Raw genomic sequence first — 10,458 nt, forward strand, 5'->3', positions numbered from 1 at the left:
TATTTCTCTAGATTTTTCCTCAACTGTAACCTACTGTAACTGTACTGCTGAGGCATTCCAATCTATGGGATTTAAAGTTGAATCCTTGCTGATATTCCTCCTCTCTTTTCTCTTTTTGTTTGTAATCAGTAGACTTTACTTTTCAGGGCAGTTTAAGATTCAAAGAGGATGTAGTAGGAAAGCACACAGATCTCAGAATATCCCTTCCTCTGAGCCTTTCCTAAAATCACATTCCTCACCAGAATCATGCATTTGTTACAATGCACAAACTATATTCAAACATCATTCATTCTCAACTAAAGTCTGCAGCTTCCATTGACTTCACTGCTATTGAGTGTAAGTAAATGTCTAATTACACGTATCCACTCAGTGCAGGATCTTAGACTCCGGTGTCACTGAAGGAAGATTCATTGTTTTCCTCTTAGCAATCCCTCCTTCCCTCTCCAGAACCTCTGGCAAACAGCAAGCCTCTTGCTAGTTCCATAGTTTGCCCTTTCCAGTGTGTCACGTACTCGGGCCCATAGAGTATATGGCCTTTTCAGATTGGTTCCTTTCACTTAGTGATAGGCATTTAAAGTTGCTCCATATTTTTAGGTCTAGAGAGCTCATTTCTTTTTAGCGCTGAGAAAATCCTCACTGTCTAAATGTGGTGTGGGCTGTTTACCTACTCATCTATCCAAGAACAACTTGCTGCTTTCAGCTGTCACTTTTTTTTCTTTTCATCCCAACACCCAGGACTAGTGCAGAACCAATGCTCAAGAAATAAATGTTATATATACATGCTCAAGAAAAACATAAAAAGGACATTTTCCCAAATGTATGAAAGTGAATAAATTTATCTGCCTAACTGAATACATTAAGGAGGTTTCTAGCTATACAAATTTCCACCCAGCATTTATTGAAAATGCATAACCTACATTCAGGATCATTATGCGGATTCTCCTGAAACTTAATTTATATGAAAATGTGAACTCTACAAGGATAGAGACCCAGTCTGTCTTACTCACTTTGCACAGTATTCTAGTCATAGAAGATAATGCCTTGCATGCATCCAACACAATATCTGTTGGATGGCCAATCACTGCATTTCAACCTAGTGACATTCTTACTTGATTCATTAATTTACCTGGTACTTCATTATAATTTATTTTGAAGTAATAGTGGTGAACCATAATTTTTCACCCTGCCTGGCCCAAATTCAACTGTAATTTTGCCCCAGTCTAATAAAATATACTGCTATTTAATCTTCTCCAGGGACATTACTAGTACACTGCTTAAATTGGTATCAGGGGGGAAACATCCACTTATGTCAAGTGCTTTATGAATGTATCAACCCTATAGGGAAAACTCTGGAGACAGCTATTGATTTGAAATGGACAAGTGCTATTCACTTCATAAAATTAAAAAAAAAAAAAGACTAAATAAAATAGCCTCTTCTAGAAGTGGCAGATGTAGAAAATCTCAGCAAAGTCATAAAACAGGATGACAGAGAATTCTTTAATAGATGCATCCTCTTGTACTAAATCAAAAAAGCTCAAACAAGAGAGCCTCTATTTTGCCGAGGAACTCCGGAAGGAAAACCATAATGTCTTTATGGAGGAATATAATGTACAATGAGCGAGGAAGGTCTTATAAACTTACCCGTCATTGTTAACATCTGACACTACAACAGTATATCCAAAATACGACGCCATCTGCAAAGGAAAACCATAAGACGACCTTTTATGTTCAAAACATTGGTTTTTTTATAGTTCCTCCTCAATTATTCCTGAAAGATTAATCTCATCACGGCGCATTTTTGTGTTTGAATCTGCCGACTCTTGGACATGAGAAGAGTCTTCAAGTCATTTAGCCTAACTCCTGACCCAATGAGTGACTGTCCCCACATTAACCTCACATCTGCTCGGACATCCCCTGGAGATGTGTAACAAGCAGCCTATTCAATGTGTTGAGCCACCATTGGAATGTTTTTTGCTACATGTGGCCCTTCTGCAGCCTCTAGTCACCAATTCCCCCTTATCCTGCAATACTGACTGTCACAGAATAAACCTAGTTCCTGTTCCATAGTGAAGTCTCATGTGACTGTATTTCCAGGTGGCTCAGCTTCAGCCCCATTAATGATAAAATCTATGGTACTGAGGATAGTCACAAGAACACCGGCGAGAAGAATGAAGTCAGATTTATATTCTTTGCTCTGGGTTCTCCCTATTACTGAAAGATCAAACTCCTCTTCAACTGAGAGAAACCCACATCTCAGTACCAGTTTAACCTGAACTCAAAGGTCACACATGCTCCTAATTCTTTTAGGAGTTTAAGTAAGTTTTTATTCCATCTTCCCATGTTGTTTCCTCTCTGAGATTTTTATTTTCTGAACTATTTTTGCAGGATTTATCATTTTTTAAAATCTGGCCCATAATTTTAGCTTGCCAATTGTGTTTCCATAGCCTGCTATCTAGCACTTGAGCTGATACAGTCTCCCATCACCTACTGATTCCACCAGCACACACAAGCCACAAGAACGTATGCTCCACAGAAGGCAGTGGCATCTGCTTTTCCATCTGCACTGCCTGATGGAAAAGAGAGGGAAGGAGGGATCAGTAGGGAGGGGTTGGGAGGGTGGGGAGAGAGAGAGAGAGAGAGAAACACTATCTGATAGTTCACATGAAGAATGCTTCAAAGAGGCAAATCAAAAAACTCCGTTCAAGCGTCCCATAGTGGATGGGTGGTGGGAACCAAATTACATGGGCTATATAGAGTGTATTAGCAGGAAGCTGGAATCAGGATCCAGGGACACTAACAGCCCGAATAGTCTAATGTGGAATGCTAACATGTTAACTAGGGTCTTAGCTGCTAGGTCAAGTGCCTTTGCTTACACACTACATTTCTTATTCCTCCTGTGACATGTGTAGTCTTCACACAGAGATGTGTTTTATATATATATATAACACAAATATATATATACACATATAAAATATATATATACACATATATGTATCTTTTTCTTGATTCAGAGGAACATTATTATTTCTACCCCAAATTTTGGTAGAAAACTCAAAGCTCAATAAATTTTGTGTTCATTTTAAAATGCTGCTATCAGAGTTAGTTTTTTTGTCGTGGCTGCTTTTACAAATAAATCACCTAAATTCTCTATTTCTAGCTAAGAGTTCACAAGATGGTGCCACATCCAATGCTATAAGCAACATGGAACATTTCACCAGGTTGCAACATCCAGGCAATCCAGGGTGGTGAATGATGTGTGACCTCAGACCACATTAGCCCAGGAGGTGGTGGTGTTCCATGTGCAGACAACTGGTTTCATAACAGGACCTCAGTTAATGACAGTAAGAAACCATAGCAATTCCCTAGGAGGAAGGGACAAGGACCAGTAACTGGCCAGGACTCCGCATGGTCCTATGGCTCAGTGGAAGGCTCTGGTCCTAGCAAGGGATAGGTGGAAACCCAGGCTCATGGACTCTGGCCAGTAAGATGGGACATGTGAGGAGACAGTGTCATCTCTGCAAAGACAGGCACCCAGAACTCACTCGGCACACTTCCAGGAGTTGCATGTCTCAAGACTGATCTTGGGACACAGAAGATGGTAGCTGAAGTGACACAGCCCGCACAGCTGTGTGCTGCTGATTCAGTGGCCTGACATTTAGAAAGTCTATGAAAATCTGCAATGCCACCAGCGGTATGTCCCAGCCTGCCCTTCTGTAATTCTTTGCTAACACCCTGACATACTTTTGGAGAAGAAAGAAAGCCCCACCTGCATTTATGGCTATTCATTATATTATCATAAATGTGAAGCTTTCGGAGATCTGTTTGACTTGCTTCCTCTCTGTCTCTCACTCTCTGCCTCTCATGTACAAGGTCAGCAGGAGCATTTGTCCCCCAGAACACTAAGGATTTGTGGGTAGCTGACCTCACTGGGGCTCATCTTTGTCTTAACTACTTATTTTGAAGTTGTGCCGCCTCTACCTCAGGCTGCTACTTATGACTGGGATTACTCAGTCATGCCTTCAAGATGACCTCTGTGGTCATCTTTGTTATCTCCCATTTTTAAATCAACATATGGTAGCCAAGAGCTCTGCCATCTCAAAGATGCACCATGGAGGGTACAAAGAGTACATTTGGAAAACTTGAGTCCAGTGTTAGCTACTAACAGAATATTTGAAGTGGCACTGCATTTGGAATATGAGGTTATTTTAAAAATAAGTCCAAGTGGAAGGAATGTCTAAGAAAGACTATCAAATTCAACTACATTGAAATGTAAGTGTTATAATCATTCCAAATATTTCAGGAAGTATCTGTGTCTTGGTCCCTTTTATTTGAATAAATCTATAGTTCTCTTTGATCGTGGGATGACCCCTCCCCCCACCTCAGATTCTATGAAATACATGCCCCAGAGACATTTGCTTGTCTTGAAAATTGCTCATTTTTTCGTTTTGTGGTCTGATTGAAGATAGTTTTGGGTGAACTGTATAAACATGTTTGAGATGATATGGACAACTGGATCAGATGTTAAATAATTTCTGTGCTGTTGTGTTAGTTATTTTTTTTTAAACTAAATGGCATCAATACTACTTTTCTTTAGGCTTGGCCAAAGCAACAGAGGCTTGATGCATTTCCTGTAGGTGAAGGCCACAGGATGTCACACCAGGAATAAAAATTTCCCACACATATGTTTGGAATAAAGAAGAAGCAACAGAACTGAGTTATTACACACTGCTCTGTACTTCACGCATTAATTCCCTCAGCACAGGCTGTCTGGTCCATGGCATCTATTTTGTGCTGGATACTGTTGCGTCAGTGGAGGCAGAGGACAAGGTCACTGCCTTTTATGGCACTTGTTTTCACTGGCTGGCATTCTGATGGCCCACATCCAGTCTGTATCATCATTTCTACAGTGAGCAGCGATTTATTAGAGTAAAGCAATATCATCTGCTGAAATTAAATGAGTGTGGCTAATTTTATATTTACTGATTTCCCAGCTTTGTTTCACTTAATTTTAAATTAAATTGTAGTTCTGTAATTGTAATATATTTACAATGGTCACCATAGGAGTTACAAACATAAGATCATTGGCTCTAGATTTGTCCTATTTTTAAACATAGACACTAGGAAACTATTTATTGCCAAGATAGTAAGAACATATTCATTATAAGCACATGTATTTGCATGCATCTTAAATAGCAGAATTTTTAATGTACATGAGAATTTAGTGTTTACCTGTTCACCAGTGAAATTGTACATAAAGGTCATGTCTGTAGAGTTAATGATTGAAACCTGAAATAAAAATCATATAGGGATGTCATTTGATGCAGAATTAGAACATTTTCTAAAAGCACAATTTACAATACTTAAAAATTGTTATGAAGAATGATAAAAGGTGGGCTTAGTGTGGTAGCCTAGTGACAAAGTTTTTGCCTTGCATGTGCCAGGATCCCATATGGGCACCCGGTTCTATCCCGCTTCCCATCCAGCTCCCTGCTTGTTGCCTGGGAAAGCAGTTGAGGACAGCCCAAAGCCTTGGGACCCTGCACCCACGTGGGAGACCCGGAAGAAGCTCCTGGCTCCTGGCTTTGGATTGGTTCAGTACCAGCCGTGGTAGTCACTTAGAGAGTAAATCAACGGACAGAAGATCTTCCTCTTCGTCTCTCTTCCTCTCTGTATATCTTTCCAATAAAAATAAATAAGTCTTTTCAAAAAAAAAAAGAATGATAACAGGTTAGCTATTTTGTAAAAAAAAAAAAAAAAAAAAGCAAACCTACAAGGATAACTTGAGCAAATTAAATATTTTGTAGGATGCTTTCAAACAAAATGCAAGCTTATTAATCCTAAGTGGAAAATGGAAGTTGAATTTATGAATGCTGACAGTAATTAACCTGATGGTTAGTTAATTTATTTCATCAGGAATTTTGTCCAAATCCACTTTGTCCTTTTGTTATTATGACAATGAATAATTATAGCTCTTGGCCAAAAAATGCAAATTAGAAATGCTAGCCATATAGCAAAAACATTCTTTTTTAGTTCTAAACAGCCAAACCCATAAACATTAAGATGTCTAGAAGTTTGTGAGAACATAGACACTATTTAAACATTTTATTTTTATACAGTTTATTTTCTCTTCTTCATTTCATTGTGTTCATTTGTACTAGAGACTGCTAATGGCTTGAGTAGTGTCTGCCCTAAATTAACCCCAGAATTGCCCTTATTTTAAAACCAGGCTTGTGGCAGATGGAATTAATTAAGGGTCTTGAGATGAGCTCATTCCACATAGGTCCTTCCTGCAAGGGTGGGGGATCCCTATCAAGGCAGTCAAGGACACCTGTGGAGACTGCCACTCTGCTGCCACCAGGAGGGCCAGGAGCCACCTGATGCCTCAAGAGGCCAAAGCACTCCTCTGGATGCTTTCACAGGGGCATGACCCTGACCAGACCTGGATTTCAAATTCTTGGCCTGCAGGATTATAGAATAAATGTGTGTTGCTTAAAAACCACCCATTTTGTGATCACTTCACTAATATGCTGGTGAACTAGCAATTGATTTCTTAAAAGTTCTGCTGCTTGAGACATACAAATGTGTTCCAAGTTGTTCATGGGAAATGTAAGAGTAAGTTTATTTTTGTGTGAAAAAATTGAAATCCATGCATTTAGAGGATCTTTGGAAAGTTTATGGAAAATGAATATTACGCAAAAGCTGTATGTGGATTTCAAAAATCTTTTCTACCAATGTAAACTTCTATTTCCACTTTTTGACAAACTTTTTGAAGTTTTCTCATCTTAAAGTGTTGATCAAGACAGTGGCATCCTCCACATTAGTCTTAGGTTGGGCATGAAAATATGGCTGGCTTCCTGGCTGTGTGGCTGGGCAGTCAGGCAGGGCCTTGTACTTAGTGGACCTCATTGGTGGAACTTACTGCTATCGCTGTCTAGAAGGTTTTAATAATTTTTACAGGGTGTCCCATATTTTTATTTGCACAAGGCCTTTCTCATAATGTAGCAGATTCCGCACATGGATCAGAATAAATCCAGCCTCTCTTGGTTCCCTTCCTTTGTAGTAAGCATAATTAATCAGGAGGAGCTCACTATGGAGAAAAGATTTAAAAGTTTCCACGTTGCGTGAAAGCAAGCATCCCAATGTGCTTTCTCAGTACTCACATATCCAAAATTCTGTGCTCCTCTTGGGACTCCAGCAACCAATTCTGAGGATAAAAATAGTCATTTAAAAGAGGAATTGTAACTATGTTTTATACATATATAGAGTTATATATACATATATATAGTTATATATATGATTTTAAATCTATTTATAATTTTTAATGCCATATAACCAATATGTGATAAGGACTGCCTTTTAAATGAGTAAGCAACACATAGAGTGTTGCAAGTTTAAAGTCAAGTTTTTCATTAACATTTGTTCTATAGACAATAGGAAACATAACAAAGTTGTAATCTGAGATTTCCCAGTCTTCCCCTCTGGTGCACACAGCTTTCTCTCTCTCTAGAACATCAGCCAGCCTCTCAGGTCCACATGAGATCTGTCAATAAAATCTGACAGTTCCACCTTCACTATGGTGACACCTTTAAAATATTTATTTGTTTGAAAGGCAGAGAGAGACAGATGGAGAGCCTTGGTGACACCTTTCACACTGGTCTAACAAGGACAGCTCCTGTATACTAACATGTTAGAGATGATTTTCGTTCCCTAAGGAAGAGCTCTGTGTCATAAATTGCAGGAGGCTGGGCCCCTAGAACTGTCTGTTAGCAGAAGCATCAGAGGGAAGCCAGGCAGCTAATGGTATCCTGGGCAGAAATCATAGAGACAGCGGAGACAACTCCAGGGAAGAAGGGATGGTATAGCCCAACAGACAGGGATCGGCTCCAGAGTCAGGAAACTGGATGAACTATTGAAACTAATTTTCCCCCAGTCACCTGTAATACATGGAATTTGAGAGCTGATTACTGAAAGTCTTCACAGCCCTCATTTCTGTCAATCTAATTTTTTTATTTGTAGAGTTTAAATGTTAGTATACATTAGTATAAAGACTAGAAAGTCTGAAGAGATTTCTATCCAATTCTTCCATCCTCCTTATAGAGATAGCACAGTTTCTAGCATGAAGTGTATGTACTGTGCTCTCACAAAGCTGGGTATGTGTAAGCATTAACAACCATGGCAGTCACTCAAGAGCACATGGTGGATGTTTTAGTGGGAAAGAGTATTGAGGACCTAAGGACACAGCAAGCAGCAAGACAGACAAAATTCCACTCTTGCAGAGTACACAGTGATGGAGAGGGACAGTTAACGATGAAAAACTAAAGAGCCAATTAAATGGCATTAATAGAATATTGTAAGTGTAATGTGAAGAAAACCTAAATAGCAAACTGGTGAAAGGAGTGCTGAAAGAGGAATTGTAAATTATTAAGGTGGTAGCCAGGGACAGGCTTAGGGGCGATGAGAAAGAAGGAAGAAAGGTTGTGGGCATCTGGAAGACATATTTTCTGGTTATAGGGAACAGTGGCTACAAAGGCCCTGAGGCAGGAATGTGTCTGTTGTATTCCAGGAATAGTAAGGAGACTAGGATAGCAGAATCCTGGAGGTGAGGTCAGGTTAATCAAAGGACAGATAAAGAGCCTTGTAAGTCACTGTGATGATTTCGACTGATTTGACTTGTGTTTCCAAAATAACATTTGGCTGTTGACTTTAGGACAGATGGTAAAAGGGAAGGGTAAATGCATGGAGACCAGTAAGAATGCTGTTGTAATCGAGTAGGTGAGAGATGATGGACCAGATGCACTAAAAAGGGCAGAAGTGGTCATACTCTGGTTGGATGTTGTGAGTATAGTCCGCAGGAGTTGCTTTTGGCTTGGATATGCTGTTTGAGAGAAAGCATAATCCAAAACTGACTTCCAAGGCCTTTGGCTGGACAGCTTGGAACATGGCCTTGCCACTAACACTGCAACTGGGAAGTTTATGACAGAGGGAAAGACATATGAAGGCACCTCAAAAAGTTCATGAAGAATGAAGTTAAAAGAAAATGAATGCAGAAATTTATTGAAATTCATATAGTTTTACTCAACACACATTTTCCATGAATTTTTTGGAAACCCTGCATATTTGGAGGTAGCTATTCAAATTGGGAGATTGAGGAGAAAGTTGAATATATGGACTTGGACTGTAAGCTACAGAAATAAATGAGACCAAATGAGATTTCCAGGAGGGAACTCCAGTAGTAGGGAAGCAGTCCAAGGATTTAGCATGGGCCATAGAAGTGAGGAGAAGGAAAGGAAAGAGTAGGCATTTAGCCCCCAGATAGGATACCTATGCCTTACATTGGGGTACTGGGGTTCAATTCTTTACACAGGCTCATAATTCCAAGTTCCTGCTGATACGAACCCTGGGAGGCAGTGCTGATGGGTCAGGCATGGATCCCTGCCGCCTATGTAGGAGACTTGGATATCCTAATGCCAATTGAGGACATTGAGAAAGTGAACTAGGGTGGGAGAGAGTCTCTGTCTCTCTCTCTCTCCTCCCACCCCACTTCCCTGCCCCAGACATGTCCGTCTCTACCTCTCTGTTAAATCATTTTGTGGGAAATCAAGTGAAGAATCAGTTTTATCTCACACTCTAGAGAGTTAATGAAAATGAGCTACATCAAGGTCACCGGTATGATTGGCAAGAGTGGTTTAGCACAGCAAGGTACAGTCCAACAAGAGTGGATTGAAGGGAAGAAGAACTGAGGAACTGTCAACAGAGAACATAGGCAGAGAAAAGAGACACTGCTTTAAAGCAGAGAAGTGCATGTTGCAGCCAGAGGGGAAAGTGAAGTAAGTTGCTTTAAAAATGGACAAAATAACATTGTGCTTGCACATTACTGGGAAGGATGGAGATGAGGGGGAAAAAATGGATAATATGAGATAGAGAAGCAAGAAGTGCAAGAGTCCCCTCTCTGGATCACCGGAGGGGATGGAATTGAGTGAAATGTGGAGGGAGTGGTTTGAGACAGGAGCATAGGGGTTTCTCATGTACAGCAACTGGGGGTGCACAAAGCATGTTCTTAAAGAATAAAACGGGGTTCCGAATAAATTAGCTGTCTGGATAACTTACTCGGGAAGCAGCCAGACTAGTAGGCCACTGCCAAGTTTTCTATAATCTTTTTTCTGGGTTTGAATTAAATTCTTCTGATGCTAAATGCAAACCACAATCAAATATAATGAAGTTGACAGATTTCAGGGTCATTCCTGTTGGCCAGGACAGATTCAAGGGAGATTATGCCATGTGAAATACATGGCAACCGCTACTTCTTTCAGCCCACAAACATTTAGAATTTTTTTAAGTCAGCCCTCATCCCTAGTAACTTTGTAGTCTGAGACCTCAGATGACCACAACACTAAAGAGTTATTCAACGTGAAGTTGACTTATGATGTTCATAGTTTTTTCTTATAAATGATCAGGACA

General features: G+C 39.9%; 1 protein-coding gene across 2 annotated transcripts in view; it reads right to left on the minus strand.

Annotated features, from left to right (window-relative positions):
- The window catches only part of ITGA8 (integrin subunit alpha 8), a 163,598-nt gene that overhangs the window by 111,720 nt on the left and 41,420 nt on the right, over positions 1 to 10,458 (minus strand). For both annotated transcript variants that reach the window (XM_040967867.1, XM_040967868.1), the window contains 3 exons: positions 7,161 to 7,204; positions 5,230 to 5,286; positions 1,642 to 1,694 (listed from right to left, as the gene is read on the minus strand). In XM_040967867.1, the coding sequence (XP_040823801.1) occupies positions 1,642 to 1,694; positions 5,230 to 5,286; positions 7,161 to 7,204 (154 nt within the window). The remainder of the gene's footprint in view (positions 1 to 1,641; positions 1,695 to 5,229; positions 5,287 to 7,160; positions 7,205 to 10,458) is intronic.

Source organism: Ochotona curzoniae, unplaced genomic scaffold, assembly GCF_017591425.1.
Source record: "Ochotona curzoniae isolate NIBS_2020 unplaced genomic scaffold, NIBS_Ocur_1.0 scaffold_4683, whole genome shotgun sequence".
Lineage (NCBI taxonomy): Eukaryota > Metazoa > Chordata > Mammalia > Lagomorpha > Ochotonidae > Ochotona > Ochotona curzoniae.